Source organism: Typopeltis vanoorti, chromosome 2 (assembly GCF_054136105.1).
Source record: "Typopeltis vanoorti isolate ZY-2024b chromosome 2, IOZ_Tvanoo_1.0, whole genome shotgun sequence".
NCBI classification, from domain to species: domain Eukaryota; kingdom Metazoa; phylum Arthropoda; class Arachnida; order Uropygi; family Thelyphonidae; genus Typopeltis; species Typopeltis vanoorti.
The window spans coordinates 43,222,766-43,246,035 of NC_143550.1; the positions used below are offsets into that span (position 1 = coordinate 43,222,766).

General features: G+C 36.8%; 1 protein-coding gene across 1 annotated transcript in view; it reads right to left on the reverse strand.

Annotated features, from left to right (window-relative positions):
• LOC150108970 (H(+)/Cl(-) exchange transporter 7-like) overlaps positions 1-23,270 on the reverse strand; it is a 501,264-nt gene that overhangs the window by 223,961 nt on the left and 254,033 nt on the right. Inside the window, exon 13 of the mRNA XM_090401344.1 lies at positions 2,157-2,329. Within this exon, the coding sequence (XP_090257470.1) occupies positions 2,157-2,329 (173 nt within the window). The remainder of the gene's footprint in view (positions 1-2,156; positions 2,330-23,270) is intronic.

Here is a 23,270-nt window from a genome sequence, read left to right on the forward strand (position 1 = left end):
GAAAGAATGATTATGGAAGGATGACACTGATTGGAGGAAATGGTATAAAGACAGCTGTTGCAGAATGTGTGGTGGAGATACTTAATGAGCAGTTCATAAAGATCTTTCAATCTTGTGAATGTGACTTCATGGAGAGATTAAGAGCAGTTGATGATGGGGAGGAGAGACTGACTGTAAGTGAGCAAGAGGTGTTTGGGGAGTTGAGTAAACTAGATGTAAATAAGGCTGTGGGACTTGATAATATATCACCGCGTATTCTGAAGGAATGTGCCAGAGAGTTGACACCTACCTTGACATATTTTTTTAATACGAGTCTTGCACTTGGTCAAGTTCCTAAAGAGTGGAAGGAGAGCAAGATTGTGCCACTTCATAAAGGAGGTGATCGAACTCAAGCATCAAACTATAGGCTTATCTGTGTGTCAGGTGTTGTGGTTAAGTTGTTGGAGAAGCTTGTGAGAACTAGGATCCAGAGTTGGGTTGACAACAATGGTATAATCTTTGATGGACAACATGGATTTGCTAAAGGGAGGTGGTCATGTTTTAGTAATCTTATTACTTATTACAATAAAGTGACTGCTTCCTTGGACAGAGGAGAAGGATACACAGTAATATACTTGGATTTCGCAAAAGCTTTTGATAGAGTACCTCATGATAAGTTGACAGTCAAACTAGAGCAGATGGGGTTGGATATTAGATTAGTGCATTGGATTGGAGACTGGCTATCTGATAGGTATCAGCAAGTTGTGTATGGGGGTGCAATATCCAGGAAAAGGAAAGTCACTAGTGGAGTGCTTCAGGGGTCTGTTTTAGGGCCATTACTATTTAACTTGCATATTAATGATATTGGCAAAGATTTGGATGGAGATATTCAGTTGTTTGCAGATGATGCAAAGTTGGGACGAACCATAAAGAGTAGTGAGGATGTTGTGGCCTTGCAAGAAGACTAAATTGAGTGATTGGGCAAGCAAATGGGGATGTAAGTTCAATGTCGCAAAATGTAAGGTTTTAAAATTTGGAAAACAAGATGGGATGCAGAATTTATGCTTGGTGAGAATATATTGTTGGAAATAGAGGAAATAAGAGATCTGGGGGATAAGGATCTAAAATTTAGGGGACACATTGCCAAAATTGTGAAGACAACACAAAGACTTCTGGGAATGATGAGGAGGACACTGACGTGTAGAAGTAGGGAGATTCTTGTTCCATTGTATAAGGCTTTGATTAGGCCACACATGGATTATTGTGCCCAGATTTGGTCACCTGGTTTTCAGAAGGATGAAGAGATGTTGGAAAGGGTCCAAAGGCGACTGACTAAGGTAGTTTCTGACCTCTGGAATGTCGAGTATGAGGAAAGATTGAAAAGATGTAATTTGCAGAGTCTAGTGGAGAGAAGGAAGAGGGGAGATATGATAGAGACCTACAAGTTGGTAAGGGGTTGTTATAGGATCAATGGTGGAGAAGTTCTACAGAGAATGGTGGGAGATCAGGGGAGAACCAGAGGTCATCCCTGGAAACTGTATAAAGAGGGTGTGAGTAGGGGAGTGAGAGGCAGTTTTTTTTTGTGCAGAGTTGTGAGTGATTGGAATGCCTTGCCTGAGAGTGTTGTGTCTGCAAGGAGTTTGAATGTGTTTAAGACACGGTATGATGAGATGTGTGCGAGATAAAAGGACCTCCAAGATGAGTCTTTGACTCCATGAGGTCTTGTTTAATAATAATAATAATATTAAAAATTCAAGACTGAGCATATCAATTTTGTGCATATAGACAGACCATATAAGTAGCCAAAGAAAGTTAGTTATTAGTCATACTTTGCTTCTTTTATAAGTTTTTACTTGAATAACCTATTGAATTACTGAATTGTTTGATTAATTTTTCTGCAAATAATATGCATAAATAATAAATAATAGACTCATTGTATCCACATTCTTTGCATATATCTATTAAAATCCTTTTGCTTCTTTCAAACAGAATGCAGAAAAAATGACTCAGAAAACTAGGTCTGTGCTAGAATGCATACAAATCTGTAACCTTAAATGAAGAGGACATATTAAGCAATATAATTAATACAACTAATAATAAATTTATGTGTAAAGATTTATATTATTGGTAAGATTTATATATAATTCAAGATTTTATAAATAAAAAACAGTGCTTACTGAATTAGAACCAAATAAATGCACTGACAACATGCCAACAAGTCTTCCCCATGCAGCTCCAAATAGCAGAGTAGGAATAAAAACTCCACTAATAATACTTGTACCATAGGTCCATAAAGCTAAAATATAATAGACTATAAAGAAGCTGGCAGCAGTCTGATATGACCATGCATCTGTAAAAGAAAGCAAATCAGATTTTTTAAAAAACAATGTACAACTTTGCCTATTGTGAAACCAAACAAATAAATTAACTATTTATCTTTGAATATTTGTATAAACTTATTATTATCAGTTCTCATGAAACTCACAGTATTATTTTAGTAGTATGTACATGTATTCATTGAGTCAAAAGTCACCAGAGAAGATCATCACACACACACACACACACACACACACACAATGCCATCAAACCATGCATTACTTCATTTACCATTGTAATGCAGTTCGCTTAGCAACATGATAAATGCAGAAAACTTTCTTATATAGAATGACCTTTTATTTTGCCTATTCCACCATTCTATGGAAATATCTCTTCCATATTTATCTAGTAACAAGCCATTACTAACTTATTTGTCTCAATGATATCACCCTTCCATCCAACTACAAGCTCTGCAAATGATTCTTTAATCTATTCTCATATTTAATATTCTACGAGTCCAGAGGCAAATGACAAAGACTATCCTCATGCAATCTGTATCACTATCTCTGCTTTGTTATTATCCAGATCTGAATACAGGAATCCAGTTTGTCCTTGATGGTTTTATAAAATTCTACTATTACCTTCTTATTCTTACTTTTTTTGTTGTTGTTCACATTATGGCAATAATTTTCAAAGTAAATTTCACTTTTTCAATATGTCTCATGAATTTTGATTTCCTATCCATCATCCTCTGCTTAGAACAAAGCTTCAATAATACATCTTATTCCATCCCCCTCTCATCAGAGTACATGACCTTCCACTTGAACACTGAATTGGCATCCCCAACTTCTTTAAATCTTCTTGTAGTCACATTCTGCATCACATCAAAGCTCTCTGCCTTTACTCTCCCCAGTTTAGTATCATCTGCAAAAAAGTGAATATCCTCTCCCAAACTCTGCATTATATCGTAATATATATATATATATATATATATATATATTAAACACCAGCAGTTCTAGAACAGAACTTATGATACTCCATTTGTTATCTTTCTGCTTTAAAATAACACTCCCTCATCACAGCTTGCTTGTCTATGAACCAACCATTCCTGCATTCAAGTTACCAGTTAATTATCCATGCCAATTCTCCTCAGTTTCAACAGTAATTTTTATTCTACCAAAAATCTACACAAATTACAAGTATTGTCCAATACGGTGGGCATTATATCATAAAATGTAACTAAATTACTGAAGCAAGTTTACCCTTTAACATTCACAGCTATCCTCAGGAAAGATTCCTATTGTCATCCATAAGATATATCACTTTAACACCAGTGATTTAGGAATTTGATGAAACTCACAAATTCTATCCCTTTATGACTTAATACTCCTATCCCATTGGTACACACATAACAGCTTGCATCTGATCTTCCTTTGTTTCCCATAATTTCTGATGCCATCATTCCATACAACATATAACTTTGTTGCTTTCATTGAGGATAGAGCTGCAAGCTCTATCCTCTTATACCACTATCCTTCACATAATGCATATCCTGATGTCTTATACTTGAATTCACACAGTATAATTCTGATTCCGCTGCCTGTGCTTTAAAACAACCAAAATTTATTCAGTTTCTTATAGACACTGCTGCTCATATTATTATTATTATTATTTTGGTAACTCCATGAAGTAAACAGACTCACTGTGGGAGGCCCACTCAACCAGCCACATGTCTATCATAATAAGCTTTGAAGTTATTTACACTACCTGCATTCACTCAGGCAATGAATTCCACTCACTAACAACTCTCCACACAAAAAAATCTACACATCACACCCTTCTTCACTACATCTTTATACAACTTCCACGAATAGCCTCTCGTTCTTCCTATTTTAACATCCACTCTTTTTATAATTCTTCTGTGTTAATGTACTAAAATCTCTTAACTAACTTGAAGGTCTCTCTCTATCATATCTCCTCCTTTCCTCCTATCCACCAACCTCTGTAATCCACATTCCCACAAACACTGTTAATAACCAACACTCCAGCATCCTGATATCACTTTGGTCATTCATCTTTGGACCCTCTCTAGTGATTCCACATCACAATGAAAACTAGATGACCAAATCTGAGCACAATAGTCCATTTGTGGTCTGACCAATGCCTTATATAGAGGCACCACCTCCTTATCCCTACATGTCATGTATTTTATCATAGCAGCAATGCAATGTGCAGTCTTTGCAACACTTGTGATGTGACCCCAGAACTTCAGTTCACCGTCTACCTCACTCCAAGATCCCAAATTTCATCCACTTCCTGAAGTATAGTTCCACCAAAACAGTATGTAACCTTATATCTCTGTATTCCAAAGTGTAACACCTTGCATTTAGTAATATTAAAACTGCAACCCCACTCATTTTTCCAAGCTAAAAGTCTATTCACATCTTCCTGTAGAGAATTAACATCGGCACTACTCCTGATAATTCTACCTAACTTTGCATCATCAGCAAACATTTGAAGATCCCCAGTCAATTCACATGAAATATCATTAACAAATAAGTTTAAGTAGGGGCACAAGAACAGAATTCTGAGGCATGCTACTGGCCACTTTCCTTTTTTTTGAGACACTGATCCAGTGGCGCACCCAGGATTTAATCTTGGGGGGGGGTGATTGAATGGATAAAAATATTTTTAATACAATTTATTTGCATTAAAAATATTTTTATCCGTTCAACTAAAATTTGTTAAATTTCATTAATTCAATAAAATTCATTAGGTGATTATAAAAATTTATTTAAAGAATAAAATCCAGTTTTCTTTTCTTTTTACAAAGCTCTTGAATTATTTCAGTCATGGTTACATTAATCTTTCTCTGTGTGTATATCATGAGAGAGATTAATTACGAGTGAACAGAAGCCAGTCCATTCAATCGTGATTGTGTCATGGTAGATCTTAAATATGTTTTTAAAAGGCGTAAGTTAGAAAATGACCTTTCACTGACGCATGATGTTATCGGAAGCATTGCAAATATTTTTAATAAGGTATAGATGTTAGGATATATCATTTTGTCGCACTTTGAAACTGTATCAATGGCATTTTTGCATGGAGCTATTGCAAATGGTTTTTCAAATTTCTTATACCGCAACTTGAATTCGGCGCTCAAAATTGGATTTCTATAAGGCAAATCACCGGCATAAAATTCACACAACTGACGAAAATATTCCATTGCATTTGCTGTTGGGGCATCTTTTCCATTTGGTAGAAGAGAAAAAAAAAATATTTCAAAATGTTGCGGTACCGAGTGAAATGTTCATGAAGTTGTGTTAATATTTGGTCAATAAATGGAATGAAACAGTTCTCCTGAAATACTCTTCTACAGAATCGGCTGGAACATTGGACCTTAATGTTTGTTTTGATGAAGTCCTTGGCTTTTTAATGTCAATATTAAAATTATTGGCTTTTATACATGCTTCATCGTAAATATCTTTAAATGAAGAATCTGGTGTTTCACAAACGGTATTTAATTGAGCCACAACATCGTCAACAAAATTTATGGCAATTAAGAGGTCATTGTCAGATTTTTGCATTATTTTAGACAATGGTAAGGTGCACGCAAATATTTTTTGCAAGCTCGATATTATAAATCTTAAAATATATTAATATTATAATATTATAAACAACAAGGACATCCTGTCTTTTAGGGGTATTGAAGAAATTGTGTACCTTTTCAATTATGCCAATGCAATTGCTTATTTGTCACAGATATAGCATTTCCAAGTGCCAAATTCAAACTATGTGATGCACAATGAACATATAAAGCTTGTCGATATTATTATTACATAACATCTCCAGGTAGTCCAAAGACATATCGACGAAGGGCACCTGCTCTACAACTCTCCATCTTCACTAACCACAACTACAATCATCATCATCATTTACACCAACGCTGTCTACCACTGACCACCACCAATAGTATTTTCAGACAATCACAAACATCCATGCCCATGGCGGGATTCGAACTCGCAGCCTTTTGGCTGGAGAGTCGGCCAGCTAGGCCGGATATATAGATTAAAAATTAAAACAGTTTTAATTAAGAGTTTTGAGGTGGACACAAACCCTTGTTTAATAAAATGATATAATTATATTACTATTTACTTTTAATGAGATGGATGAGCTTCTCGACCTTGCAGAATTGGTGAATATCTGGCTCAATATTGGTCAACTTCAGTCGAAGATCGGCACACACACTAAGACGAATTCTGTATGTTTTTATTTGAAGGAGCGATGACAATAAAATCGTTTCTCGCAAAGATAGGTTGTAGAAAACTGCATGACGATTTTGGACTTCTACAAATAATTGGGGAAATTCACTTCTCACTGAAGGCGAGATCCAGAATCGAGCCAAACCATGATCACGGAATTGCGTTTTAAGCCCACTGTCACTTGAAAGCTCAATTAGCTGCTCTTTTTTCAATAACGAAAGGTCGTTCTCATGACTGCAAGCCTGAAATGAATCGTGAAATCACAGAAATTTCTTATAAAAAGTTATTCGGAAAATGTTTCCAAATTCTGTTTCAGAGTTTTGAGGTGGACACAAACCCTTGCCCAGTGGTTAAATTCTAAATTAATAAGTTTCGGGGGCCTATACAAAATAACCAATTGTATTTACCTTTTGAATACTATCCGGGGAAGCTCCAAACCTCCCCATCCCTTTCATCATGCATTCATAATCAGGCTACTGTTGATATTGACTTTATATACACATTCAAAACTGTAAACAATTGTTGAATAATAACGCAATGTAGGCATAATTACTGTGAAGGGAGAAAAGTCACAAAACAGAAAAATGTTCCTACAAACTAACCAATTGTATTTACCTTTGAATGTGATCCACTAGTCGAGTGTCCAGCAAGTCAGCAAATCTTTACTTTTGTTAAGCATATTAATATTATCGCATTGCAACTGATGGAAATTCTGTGTTTCTGTGGATTCGTTACAGACCTCTTTCTCTTCAGAAACTACACACAAACTGTCATTACAAACTCGTTTTGTATTATCACTGTCATCCAAGATATTTTAAAGAAGGTATCAATGTACTTACTCGCATATAACTCTCACCCCTGATTTTACTTTTCGAAAAAAAAAATTAAAAAGTTTCGCATATACCTCACAAATTAAAAAAAGCTGAAAGCCGTTCAGAGCAGGGCGATAGTAACTTGCTCCCACAGTAAACAACACGCCCATCCCCAATAGCCACTATATTGAAGAGGCAAGAAAAAGAAGTACTTTTATTATGTCAGTAAATAAGGTATAAACAGTCTGTGTAATATATTTCTCAACATAACTGGTAATTAGTTTACGGAATTAACAACGCATATGAAGTATATTAATTAAAGGTCACTTTAATAAATAACTTCTATATTTCGGCAACGTCACGTTGCCATCTTCAGGAACATAAAGATATGGTATGTGTACACACAGGCACTAACAAAAGCAAATGAGGAAGAAAGCAAGAAACTAATATTGTTCCTAAAGTCCTAATGGTGCTCTCTGGTGGGCAAATTTGGTTGACTTGGCAGTTGGGCTGAAGTTCTCAAAATGTAAGTCTCCCAAATTTGGGGTAGTTTCATGCACCCAAATTTGTTGAGGTTAGGAACGTGTTTTAGAGCTGCTGAAGATTCCTTGAATAATGTCTCGTATTTAAATTTGCTGCGCTTTTGAATACACTCGGCCATGATCTTTGGACAATACTCCATGACGTCTCATGCGCATCGGCAAGAAAAGAGTTCGAAAAAATACGAAGTCGGCACTTGAAAAAATACGAAAACCTGACAAAGAATTCTACTTCCTTACCACAGCCGCCACTCAACACAGTAGTCAACCTCTCGTCTGTAGTTTTAAAGCCTGAGGCACTCACTGCACTTGCACATGGTCACAATTTCGCCCTAGCTCCTAAAAGAATACCTGCCAAAGATATCATGATCCAAATAGAACGTGGGATTTGCAACCTGCCTAACCATATCGACAACAACGTCAGACTGGATGTAGTCGGTGTTCTCACTAAAGCCAACCCTCCAAAAACCAACCTATCCAAAGACGAATATGCAGCCCTACAAGAAATGAAGAATAACAAAAAAATAGCAATCACCAAAGCGGATAAGGGAAACGCCACTGCGGTGCTAAATCAAAAGGACTACAAAGGTAAGCTTAATACTTTAGTACTAGACCGTACTACTTACCTCCCTATTGAATATAATCCTACCAGCTCTCAGATTAGAACTCTCCACAGACTCCTTAAGAAAGTCACTAACAAATTAAAACCTTATAACTCTAGACCCCCCCCCCCCCGATTATATGGACTCCCAAAAATACATAAACAAAATGTGCCATTACGTCGCATAGTGGATGGCATTGATTCCCCCACATATAAATTAGACAAAACGCTCACACACTATACTGGCAACACACCATCACACATAAAAAACTCAGCCTACTTTAAAGCCAGTGTAGAAAACCTCTCACTCCAACACAATGACATAATGGTCAGTTTTGACGTCTCCTCCCTATTCACTAATGTCCCACTCAAAGAAACCATTGAGCTCATCCAAGACAAGTTTCCTCCCGATATCTCAGCCCTATTTCAGTTCACTATGAACTCAGGCTATTTCGTTTGGCAAGGAAAGTTCTACAAACAGATAGAGGGGACAGCCATGGGTTCACCACTTTCCCCACCCTTGGCCAATTTCTTTATGGAGACCTTTGAAGAGAAAGCCTTAAACTCAGCCCCACAAAAAACCCACTATTTGGCTTCGTTACGTGGATGATGTGTTCGTTATTTGGCCACATGGCTCAGACTCACTTAACTCCTTCCTAACACACTTAAACAACCAACACCCCAGAGTCCAGTTCACCTTAGAAAAAGAGGAAAACAACACCCTCCCCTTCCTAGACACTTTAATCACCCGCCAGCTTGATGGATCTTTGGTTTTCTCTGTTTACAGAAAACCCACCCATACTGGCAGATACATTCACCAGTAATCCCCCCCCTCACAACAATATAGGGTTATAAAAACACTATATAACAGGGCAAAATTAATCTGCTCAGATGACAAGGCCCTAACTACTGAACTAAACCACATCCTCAACACTTTCTTAGCCAATGGCTACAACCCCAAAAAAATCCAAAAAATACTCAAATCAGTAAACCACAACCCCCCTCCCCCCTCCACAATAAAGATTACACCAAATCTATCACCATCCCCTACATCCAGGGCGCCTCTGAGAAAATAACCAATATCCTCAGAAAATATGACCTTACTTCCTGTTACAGACCATATAAAAAGTGGGCATCCCTTATCTGCTCTACCAAAGACCAACCACTTCCCCTAGACCTACCTGGTGTATACCAGGTCCCTTGCAGCTGCAAATTGTCCTACTTTGGCCAAACAGGCAGGACAACAAATATCAGGATTTCAGAACACAAAGACTACATCCGGTTTCACCAGTACAGCCACTCTGGGCTGGCAGACCATGCCTTATATACCCACCATAGAATTCGTTGGAAGAAAACAAAAATAATACACCGCAGCAAGTTTAAATAAGAGAGATTATTCAAGGAATCTTCAGCAGCTCTAAAAAACGTTCCTAACCTCAACAAATTTGGGTGCATGAAACTACCCCAAATTTGGGAGACTTACATTTTGAGAACTTCAGCCCAACTGCCAAGTCAACCAAATTAGCCCACCAGAGGGCACCATTAGGACTTTAGGAACAATATTAGTTTCTTGCTTTCTTCCTCATATGCTTTTGTTAGTGCCTGCGTGCACATACCATATCTTTATGTTCCTGAAGATGGCAACATGACGTTGCCGAAATATAGAAGTTATTTATTAAAGTTACCTTTAATTAATATACTTTACATGCGTTGTTAATTCCGTAAACTAATTACCAGTTATGTATGACCAACGTATAAGCCTTGCTACTAGTATTTCTCAACAAATAGTGCAATTAGAGACAACTGGGATAAAAACGACACTAATTAATAAATCACATGTCCCCTCATACAGAAACTATGCTGTATATATAGAATCAAGCAAAACCACATGTTGCACTGGCAAATCTAACTAAAAACTATTGTTATTAATTAGATTGTGCGAGTTCGCTCGGCAGCAATAACATTCAACCGAAAGTGTTAAAATTCGTAAATGTGTTAAAACTAAACTAATATATATATATATAAAGCCTTTTATCGACTGTTTCCCGAGTTAGTCAACCTATGGGAATAAAAAGGCATTAGCCGATTTTTTTTTTTTTTTTTTATTTAGTGAATGCTGTTATGGCAGTTTCACATATTATTGGAATTCGGTTGAAGAGAGTTAGCATTTCAACTCAATTGTCAGCTTGCTTTTCGCATGATTTCTGAAAAATATATAAATACTGGAGTTAACTCACAACACATTTTGTCTAAGTATTACTTAGCACTTCTGAAGATATATTGAGCCTTGGTTGAAGGAGGAAAACCTTCAACAATAAAAATCAATAAACAACAAGCAAATGGTTGAAATGTGGTCATGTGGATAACACATGTTCACGTCAAATCTGACAAAACAGCAAGGGAAGGTGAAAGCAATAAAACCATATTGTTTTTCACTTCACCCCTCTTTTATTACTCGTCATTCTGCCGTTACAAATTAAAATAGTGGCAGAATGCTCATTCCATGAACATTCTGCTGCTATTTTTTTTTAAGTATTCATTTTATTTTAATAATTTTTACTTACTTATTCAATTTTAATTTGTTTTGTTTGAATAATTAAAATATATAGATTTATTTGATAAATTTAAGCCTGTGGACCACCTGTCCCATCGTCACAGACTACAGGTGGTCTGCGGACCATAGATTGAGAAACACTGCTATAGGATTCTCTCACCTTGTGTGACCCCTAATTCATAAGCAGTATAGAAATAGAAGACATGGCACAACATAAATAAAAAATGAATTTTGATTAGGAAAAGTATTTTGAAAAATTTTCTAGTGTTTTTTAACTTTTTCTTTGGGGGGGGGCCCTTAGCCCTGGCCCCCCAACCAATCTATTATCTGAGCCCATCTTCTGCAGCTTGTACACCAATCTATCATGTGGTAATCTATCAAATGCATTTGCAAAGTCAAAACATTTATCACCTTATCATAACACATAAGCAGATTTTTAAAACAAGACCAGTCCTTCACAAACCCAAGCTGACCATATGTGGACCACCTCCAAAAAACAGATTTCATCTACCTTCATATTTAACCATACCTTCACTTACTCAATGCTTGTCTTCCTAGCATGCATGATAGTTAGGATGCAATTTTTAGTATCCCCTCTATGATTGTGGGCTCTTTTCTATGAATCCCAGAAGTGATTGTGGGCTCTTTTCTGTAAATCCCAGAAGTGATTGCTATCATTTCTAGAATAAAATTCTTCAAATAGAATGCATCTGATCCTAGAAGTACTGTATATATATATATTATTATTATTATTATTATTATTACCACGGGCTACTTCAGGAGTCCTTAGACTCATCGAGGGAGGCCCTAAACATCATGTCCACACAACTATGCGATTACATTCTCACAGTATCTATCATACCTTGCCTTGAACTCGCTCACTGTCATAGCACCCACAACAGACTCTGGCAGCTTATTCCACTCATTTACCACTCTAAAAGTAAAGAACCCAGCTCTAACACCCCTGCTAACCACGCTCTTGCCCAGCTTCCATGGGTGCCCCCTAGTTCTCCCACCACCAGTCCTGATCTCAAAAATGTCCTCTGAATTAATCCTATAGAATCCTTTTAGCAATTTGAATGTCTCAATCATATCTCCCCTTTTCCGCCTATCAACTAGTTTCTGCAACCCACAAATCTTCAACCTGTTCTCATATGGTTCATTCCATAGACCTGCTATCATCTTAGTCACTCGCCTCTGGATCCTCTCAACCTCCTCCCCATCAAGAAGGAACTGAAGGAACCAAACTGCATAACCTTACATTTTGTCACATTAAATTGACATCCATTCTCCTTAGTCCAGAACTCCAATCTATCTAAGTCATCTTGCAAGACTTTGACATCTTCTGCGTTCACTATTGCCCTACCCAACTTTGCATCATATATATAGCTATAATTATTTTTCTTCTCTAAAAAATGCTTACATCCATAATAATTAAGAGAACTAGATATTCATAGACATGCATGTTATACATAACATATTTTTTTAAATAATGGCTTAACACATGTAAACAAAAACTAAATAGAATTTATGACTCCTATATATTTCACTCATTATGTCATGAGCTTCATTCAGGGAGAAAGCAGAAGAACTGGTAACAAGATTTAAATTCTGATCATAAGAATGAGTCATACAAGCATGCGTATAATATCAATTATCTCAGCTGTACAGTAGGAGGAAACACTATTTAGAATTCAGAGACGTGGGTATAGATGCATAATTAATTAATTAAAAAAATTATGAACAATTAACAACAATCACTTCCCAAAACTTAAAGATAGGTACACAATTTGTCTAATTAAAATTAGGATAGTGGCTGAGGGCTTCACATGATTCAAAAACAGATGATCAAATCTGAACCTATTATCTTGGTATGGGTCCAATGAAAACTTTATGCCTAGTGTCAAAGGTATGACAAGCAAGACCTGAACTTTGAGATTCCAAAAATATTAATATAATATAACATAATATAATATAATATAATATAAACATAATCTTGGATTCTAATACTATTAGAATCCATCAACACTTCCACCATCTTAATGGAAAACAAAATCTCAAATGGAATGTTATCTTATTCAAGTCATAAAATAAATATTATTATTATTATTAAGAAACACCTCCAGGAAGTCAGGGACGCATAGAGAGAAACTACATATCCCTGCACCAGCTGCCTTACCTTTTCTTGAATTCATTTGGATTACCTGTGCTCATAACCTCCAAAGGCAATCCATTCCAATTCAGCACCATTCTATGAAAGAAAAATCTAGCTCTTACCCCTTTCTTCACTGCATTCATTCTTAACTTCCATAGATGCTCTCTTGTCCTCTCCTCATGCTCAAAAAATAAAAAATTCTATCTACAGGGATCCTGTATGACCTTTTTAAAAGTTTGTGGGTCTAATGTTTGCTAACATCTGCAGTTCACAAATTCTCAATCTCTAATCATAATCTATATTCCACAGTCTCAATATCATCTTTAATTCACTACTGTATCTGCATCACCTTGGAAACCAGGAGACCTAATCTGTGCATAATAGTCCAGATGAGATCATATCATAATCTTGTAAAGAGGCAAAATAACTTTCTTATTCTTACATGTCAATGTTTGTTGCAGCATTGCAATTATCTGCTGAGTTATATTTGCAATATTTGTTATATGGCCCCTGAACTTCAACTTACTATATGCTAAAATTCCAAAATCCCTACACTAGTCAATTTCTTCTAGCATAATCTTGCCAATATAATACACCATTGGATATCTTATTACAACATGCATAACATTCTATTTACTAATATTGAAGTAACAGCCATTTTTACATGCCTACAATTCCAGCTTATAACAAATCATTCTGCAAGAACTACATTTCTGGTTACCCTGCATATCTTTGCATCTTCAGAAAACAGCTATATGTCTCCTGTTAAATCCTTCCCAATGTCATTAATGCAAAGACTGAATAACAATGGACCAAGAACTGATCTCTGGTGTACACCACTGATCACCCTTGTGGATCTTATGGACTCACCCCCCCCCCCGCCACACACACATATACCACTTTTTGATATCTGTCAGTCAGCCATCCTTTTATACAAAGTAGTAGTTTGTAATCTAATCCTATATCCCCCAACTTATGCAATAACCTTACATATTGACTCCCGTCAAAAGCTGTAGCAAAATCCAAAAATATCATGTTGTATTCATTTCCCCTGTCTATCTCAACTGTCATATTATTATAAAATGTTTGCAAGTTATTCAAACATGACATTCCCTTATGACATATCTCATGCTGTTCATTGCAAAGCACAGATTCTATGTCAGCCCATTTCTTTATGCAATCTTTTACCAACTCTTGCAAAATCTTCACAACCACTACAGAGATACTGATAAGTTGACAGTTAGACCATCAGACTTGGCACCACACCACCTTTGTGCTATGGGATTATCACACATTCTTTTCACTCCTGTGGAAATGTTCTTGTGGTGAGACTCAAATTATGCAGCCTGTTCAGATGAACACTCGTTTAGCATCCATTTTGATATCCAGTCAGTCTATATTATCAAACTGTCAAATTCGTATTCAGTTTATATAAAAACTCTAGTTACCCTCATATAGCTGAGTTTCTTAATCTGGTGTAAAGGTAGTAATGAGCTCTCTGTTACATATATCAGGCTGAAGGTAATAAATTAAGTAAAAAATGAAGTACTAGTAATATACTAGTAATAAATGCAAATATTTCATTGAGGGGAACAATTTCTATTCTTACATTAAAAAAAAAAAGAAAAAAAAAGACCACATATACATGTACACACCAGTCATCGGTCATTGTTAATTTCACAACACATTTCTATCATTTCTTTTATTTTATTTACAAAAGAAAATTCAAAATACCATAATACACTATCAGATCAAAAATGAATATCCTGACACAGTTTGTAGTAGTGATGGTGGTGGATATAACCATAGACATCACATAATGCCCATAATGCCCAGGTATAAAAGCAAGCACATGGTCTTGCAATCTTCACAGACAAACATTAACAGTAAAATGAGCCTTACTGAAGAGCTTAGTGATTTTCACCACACCATTATCATAGCAATCATAGCATGCCATCTGTGCAACAACTCAGTTCGGGAAATTTCTGCCCTGATGAACATAAGTGATATTATTGCGAAGTGAAAATGCCCAGGGATAATAATATTATTATTATTATTCAGGCCTCCATGGAGTCAAAAGACTCATCGAGGGAGAGTCCCCTCTAAGAAACACAAAGTCTATCATACCACTCCTTAAACTCATTGACCATTCTCACTCTCACCACTCTATCAGGCAATGCATTCCATGGTTCAACCACCCTCCATGTAAACAAACCACTCCTCACCCTCTTGCTCACAGTTTCCTTTTGTAACTTCCAGGGTTACGAAAATTGTGCTAAGATGGCCTCTTAGCACAATTATGACTTAGTAGGACATAAAATCACAGAGTGGGATTACAAAGCAGGATATGGCATGAAAAAATTGCCTCCCTCAGCTGAAACACCCACCACCAAGTTCCAAAAGTGGGATTACAAAGCAGGATGTGGCATGAAAAAATTGCCTTCCTCAGCTGAAACACCCACTACCAAGTTCCAAAATGTCTCTGAAAGCAACACCAGCACCAAAAAACTATACCCTGACAGCTGAAGAAAACACAGGTTTTCATGGCTGAGCAGCTGCATACAAGCTCAACATCAGCAAAGGTAATGTCAAGTATCAGGTGGAGTGGTGTAAACCTTGCCACTATTACGCTCTGGAGCAGTGGAAACACTTTCTCTAGACTAATGAATCATTCTTCACCATCTGGCAGTCTGATAGTTGAGTATGGGTTTGATGGATGCAAGGAGAACACTCATCTAAAAAGATTCTTAAGGTTTGGTTAAGGAGGCATCATGGTCTGGGGCTGTTTATCATGGTTTAAGCTGGGTCCCAGTTCTAGAGACAGGGAATCTTAATGATACTGCCTATAATGAAATTCGAGACAATTCTGTGTTTCCAGCTTAATGGTAACATTTTGGTAATCGTTCTTTCCTGTTTAAATTATACATATTTGGCCATAAAATACTTAAAAAAACGAGACTTTTTGTGGTTATGAGACCATAGGTTCTTTAATTAATACATATATTGGTATAATCCCACCTACTAGTTTTGCTAGCGATTGTCTAGCTTTATCAAGGCCCGAATGGTACATACAAAAAAATATGAGAGAATACAGAAATGTTGCTAACTGTTAGGCAGTAAAGTCTGAACATATGAGTGACAATGCGTGCATGTGTTGAGAAGCTTCAGTTAGTATCATGGATACGTGTTGTATGCATATGCGTAACATGATTTTTCGTGTATTGTAGTTCCGTTAAACTGAGTGAGTTGATTAAGTTTCTCCATATATCTTTCAGTATGGTACCCTGCTTTCTGTTGAGGTTACCCGTTCTTAATACCACTGCCGCTTCCTTGAAAATTCTGTAACCGTAATCATCATCTAAATATGGCATAGAGCTATTTTCCCGGTCAATTGCATGGTTGGAAGTAGAAAAGTGATGTGCTAAGCCTGAGGAGACTGTCCTGTTGTGATTCACATCCCCAACATGCTCCTTCCGTCTGATTTCCAGGCTTCTTGAGGTTTACCCAATATATGAAAGACCACACGTACAATAATTCTATAAACACCTGGATATTTGAAAAATGGTGCACTGTCTTTACGAGATCTTAATACTTGTCTGATGGTAGTAGTTGGCCTAAATACCACTCTGATGTTGTGAGATTTTAACATTCTCGCTAATCTTGAAGAGACTGAATCAACATAAGGGATGACTATTGTTGAAGCATACTGAGTGACTGTTCTTTGTTGTTGGAGGTTGTCTTTATAAAGGTATTTGTTGATGATGTTTGTAGGAAACCCCTTCTGAAATAGTGTTATAGCAATTTGAGAAAGGTCTGTCTTTCTCAAATACCAATATATGTATTAATTAAAGAACCTATGGTCTCATAACCACAAAAAGTCTCATTTTTTAAGGTTCTTTCCTGTATCAATACAATAACATTCTCTATCCACAAAGCAAGGTCTGTACAGGAATGGTTCTGAAGAACTTGACTGACCTTCACAGAGCTAACCCCAACAAACATCTCAAAGAATGAAATACCTTTATAAATTGCTCACTAAATGTCTCAAATATATCCTCCACAGTGGTTATCATTCCTCCGTTTTCACCAATCAATCCCATCCTACCATAATCATTCTTTCTTATACTGGCCACATATTGAAAAAACTTCTTAGGATTTTTTTTGGTCGCTTTAGCTAACTGCTGTTTGATAAATTGGATGGTATACCTTGCAAAGGTGGAGCAAGCTACCAACACTCCTATCTCAGTATCTCCCATAATGCAAAACACGTCTCCTTGCGGATATGTCTAATGTTATGCATTAAGGGAAGGGCCACAACCCAGACTAGTTTCGACCTTTATTGAGGTCTCTTCAGTGGGAGTCATGGAGAATCTCATGTGATTACTCTTGATCTTTCCAAAGTATTTATTTCATGGAGGTAGTATAGCCCTCTTTCTAAGCTGCCATCTATGGTCTCCTTGCTGCCCTTTGTAATCATTCACAAAGAGTATGAAGGAGGCCATAATAGCAGCTTAGAAAGAAGGTTAGATTAACCAGATAGGAAGTCACATCATGGTGGATGGTTCCTTCTCATCTTATTTTTCTATCACCGCCAGAATATCGCGAGGATGCTTCTGCCTGGTATATCCACTTGGGTCTGGCTCCCGCTGAAGAGACCTCAATAAAGGTCGAAACTAGTCTGGGTTGTGGCCCTTCCCTTAATGCATAACATTAGACATATCCGCAAGGAGATGCATTTTGCATTATGGGAGATACTGAGATAGGAGTGTTGGTAGCTTGCTCCACCTTTGCAAGGGTGCCCTGGTGTTGCACCACCTTACCCCAGTCCTGAAGATACTTTCAGGTGCAAACTTTGTTTGCTCACACTTGGATAAAGGATTAAACTAAATTTATTATACCGTGACCACTATTTGCACCTTGCAAATCCACTTTAGATGGGCACAACTCATCTGCTACCATTAACAGTACTCCTCCTCCCTTTCCTCCCTGTCTATCTTCACAAAAAATATCATATCATAAAATATCATATGCTGCAAGTAAAAGAAAGAATGTATATGGCAGAAAGATTTTAAGAAATGTCGATGATAGGGAGGTAACTGAATCAGTCAAAATAGTAGAATTACTGAGTGAACACTTTGCAAGAGTATATCATCCAGGTGGAGATGTTATATTGCAGAAATGAGAGAGCCAAAGGTTTATATGGGAACTGAAGTAAATGACATGGAGGTGCATAGCATATTACAGAACATTAATGTGAATACAACTGTGGGATTGGATGGTATACCAGCTTGAGTTTTACATGAAGCAGAGAAGGATTGTCAATGCTCCTGACCATACTGTTTAATCTAAATCTCAGCTCCTTGGGTTAGTCCCAAGGGGGGTGGAAAGAGAGGAAAATAGTTACATTGCATAAAAGAGAGGCTCGAAGACTGATGTAGGAAATTATCAACCAATCAGCATATCAGGAGTTGTTTTCAGAGTACTGGATAAGTTGGTCAAGAGCAAATTAGAGGAATGAATAGATGGAAACGAGATACTGTATGGGGGTCAGCATGGTTTTGTGAAGGGAAGGTCATGCCTCAGTAACTTGCTTACATTTCATAATACAGTGACAGCTTCGATAAAGGTAATGGGTTTACAGTTATACTGCTGGACTTTACAAAAGCCTTTGACAAAATATCATATAGAATTCTAATTAGTAAACTGAAGTACAAGGAAATGGACATAGGGTTGGTGAGATGGATAGAAGGGTGGTTAATAGAAAGATATCAGAGAGTAGTTTCTTCAGAAGTAGAGTCCAAAAGAAGATCTATGACTGATGACATGCCACAGAGTTCTGTTCTTGTACTGATACTGTTTAATTTGTTCATTAATGATATAGGAATGGATCTGAGAGGAATTGTTCAGTTATTTGCTGATGATGCAAAGTTGAGTAGGTAATAGTTAATACAGGTGATGTCAAACTTTTGAAGGATGATTTGGATAGATTGGCAGACTAGGCAAAAAAGAATGGATGTCAGTTTAATGTGGCAAAGTGTAAAGCTATGCATTTTGGGGTGAAAAGATTACCAACTGTACATCACATTGGTGGAACTGTACTCCAGGAAATTGACAAAGCCAGATGTTGAAAGTTGAAAGGATTAAACTAATTTTATTATGACAAAGCCAGAGACTTGGGACTGTTAATGGATTTGAGTTAAAGTTTAGGGGGCCCATAACAAAAGCATCTAAAGCAGCTCCTCAGATCACTTGATTACTGAAGAATACTTCAACAATCAGAGACAAGTTATTATTATTCCTCTTTATTGATCCTTGATAAGACCCCATCTTGACTATTGCCCACAGATCTGGGTGCCAGGGTTTCTTGGTAATGAGTAGGAGGAGGTGGAAAGGATCCAGAGGCAAGTGACCAAGATGGTAGCAGCTCTATGGAATGAACCTTATGAAAACAGGTTGAAAATTTGTGGGTTACAGAAACTGGTTAATAGGCAGAAAATTGGTGTTATGATTGAGACATACAAATTATTGAAGGATTTTCACAAGATTAATTCAGAGGAAATTTTTCAAACAGATCTGTTGGTGAGAGAAAAAGGAGGTCATCAAGAGTGTAGTTAGCAAAGGTGTTAGAACTACATTTTTTGCTTGGAGAGTGGTGAATGAGTAGATTAGGTTGCCAGAGTCTGTTGTGGGTTTCATGACTGTGAATGAATACAAAACAAAGTATGATAGACACTGAGTAAATGTTGGATAATTCTTGACATAATGTTCAGGGCCTCCTTCGATAAGTCTAAGAACTCCTTGGAGTTGCCCGCAATAATAATAATTACTTGCAGCAGATCGAAAGAACTGTTTGGGATTCGCTTTAGCCTACACTGCTAATTTCTTTTCATATCTGCTTTTGCCTTTCTTACTATGCTAGTTACCCTTCTGGCCTGTGTCTTGTACTGTTCATGTGCCTGCAGGTCACCTTTCTCCTTAAATTTCTTACACAAATGTTTCTTTTTTTTGTAGCTCCAGCTTGATGATGATATTCATCCATTTAACTGCCACTTGATTTATTTTCCTGATTCTAGGAATGCAGTGTGCCATTACCTCCTTCAAACACTCCTTTACCACTTCCCAAGCACTATCAACATCCAGTCCTTGAAGTTTTACATGCCATGGCACCAATCTAAGCAATCTCCTAAGTTTGTCATACTTACTAGCCCTGGAATTCCAAATATACCCTATCTAAAATGAAAATTCCATAAATTTGGCCACCTCCCAGGTCAAGACCATATCATCACTCTACCAATTGGTGGCAACGTGGTCATATTCATTATAGACAAATTCTCAGATGCAGTTACTAAATCAAGCACTCTCAAACCACTATTGCAAAGATATCACCCCTTAGTAACTGCATAAACTCCATTTCCTGCCTCCACTCTGTCCTCTCCTCCTTCCAATCTATGTTCCTATAGTTGAAATTGCCCTGAATAACTGAATACAATCCCTGAAGGCTGAATCAAATATCAGAATGTCTAAATTCTACTGTATGGAAAAATAATGATCTAATAAAGGAAACAAAGTAAGAATATATATAAATCAGTAATCCAACCAATATTAACATATGCATGTTATAAAGCCAAAAGGAATAGAATTTGACAAACCAAACCAATATTTATCTGTTTCGCTGACTTAGAAAAGATTCTTTTGATAGAATCAGATTACAGATGCACTGAAAGTACTAGCATTCAGAAAGATATCACTGCAAATCATTGAAATAATCAAAACACACACACACACACACACACACACACACACGCGCGCGCGCGCACGCACACACATATGTAAAATATGATATCAGAACATAAAAACACAAAAAATCCCTATAAGGAGAGGAATCATATGAGGTAATTTTTTAAGTCCATGTTCATTTAACATAATTATGGACAAAATAATGATGAAAGAATTTAAGAAACAGAAGTTAAATGGAATAAAATTCCATGATGATGATGATGTCAGCAAGTTGCAGAGGCATATTTGTTAGTACTGTCTAGACAGTACAATCACTTGAACTCGTGCAAAGGTGGATTTTTGCAGCTATGTGTATTCAAGCGAATTAATTTAGTGCTAGCAATTTTACAGGTTAAAGCCAGATGAGAAATGAGCAACATTAATATGAGAAATATTATATTAGTGGTTTTAGGGTGTTAAACTTTCAAAATGTCACTATTGAAGTTAAAGCAGAAAAGGACTGCAAATTCATTTAAATTTGCATGGAGTGGCTGGACAAATGTATTGAAATAGTAATGCTGCTGCCAAATTAAGTTTGCAGCTTGTGCTTTTTGCTGTTGCGAACAAAGGCTGCCATACACCTTGAGTCTGAGACTAGAAACTTACAATTTTTTTCATGTACGTATGGGCTAGCAAAAATTAGAGGGAATATTGGTCAATGGGTTTTTTCAGAGAACAGGGCAACAGGATGAGGAAAAGGTTTTGCTAATGATAAGAAGAACTAAAGTCAAAAATAAGACAAGTATGTCAGGAGAACAGGTACGTCAAGTACGTCAGTGGATACAGAAGGCAGTTTATTTGAGTCTATCTGGTGTGAGATAAACACCAACAAGGAGACTTGAAGTTTGAGACTACTTACTGGATTGCATTAGAACATCAGAGGACTTAGCAGTGACCACTGTAACCACGTTGCCTCTACTTTAGGAACGTAATCATGTGGTCTTGACCTGGGAGAGGACTAGACATGCAAAATTTTCTGTTAAGAAACAGTATATGTTGAATAACAATGCATGTGATTTTGAAAACTAAGGAATCAGCTTAGAGCAGTGTCATAGTGTAAGAATTTGAACGTAAGAGACATTAGTCTACAGGTGTCTGAAGAAAGCAGTATCAGATTCTTTATCCAGATTCAGTAGGATAAATCAGGTAGGAGCTGCAGAAAAAGAAAAGTTGGGGGAATATAAAGAAAAGATGATCAGCAACCCCATGAGCAGTACAAGGAACAAACAGGAGGGGTAACCCGAATGGTAAGGAAGGCCAAAGCCCATTATGAGAGGAAGCTAGTTGATAAGACCAAAGCATATCCCAAAGAGTTCTTTTGCTATGTGGTGAGTAAAAGGAAGATAATTTTAACGAGTGCTCATGGCTGGAAATTAATAATCCCTCAGCTACTGAATTATTTCATTTGCTTTTATTAATGGTTGGTGTAATTTAGCGCTCGTGTAAAATTGGTGAGTTTTGGTGTTTTTTGTGTGTGTTTTTCTTTAGAAAATTGGTTTTATAGTATATTAGAACGAATTTCGTGTTTGTAGAGTATTTTGTGTGTCTTTATAACATATTTTATTGGGGCTGTCGTCGCCACTAGAGGGATTCGTAGTGTGTAGTGTTCGTGAAAGTTCTGGATAAGATAAGTATTATTTTCAGTTATTGTTGATAAATTTATTTAATATTGCATAGTTTTGTTTGCCTTGCGTCTCTTAGTGCATCTTTTTGTGTGTTTTTGGTGTGTTATACACACCAAAAACACACAAAATTTATAATTTGATAAAATACATTACAAGTAAGTACGGCTCCAGTACGAAGGAAAATGGCGGCCAGTAATGATGGTTTGTCATCTTTATCAAAGAACGGTAGTATAAAAGCGATGATTCAGCGTGCCAGCTGCGAAATATACTGTTTGCAGAGTGCGGTCAGAGTGTGGTTAGATGATAATAAAGGAGTGAATGTGTGCAGAAAATGTAGGGAGAATGAGAACTTGAAGAGTATTTCGGATCGTGAGTGTGATATTTTTGTCAAACTTCAGAATGAAGAAAATAGGGATATGGCAAGAAACGGCGAGGTTGTACCAGAGAATTGTGAGAGTGTGAATGTAAAAAGTGTGAATGATAGTATTAATGGTTTTACTGAGAATAAAAAAGATGAGATATATGCAATGAGTGAGATCGTATAGAGCATATAAGCAGCTAGAGCATATAAGCAAAAGTCGACTGAATGAACCAGCCAATAATAAAAAGTATGACAGGAAAAACAGACGTATGAGTGTGAACATGAACAAA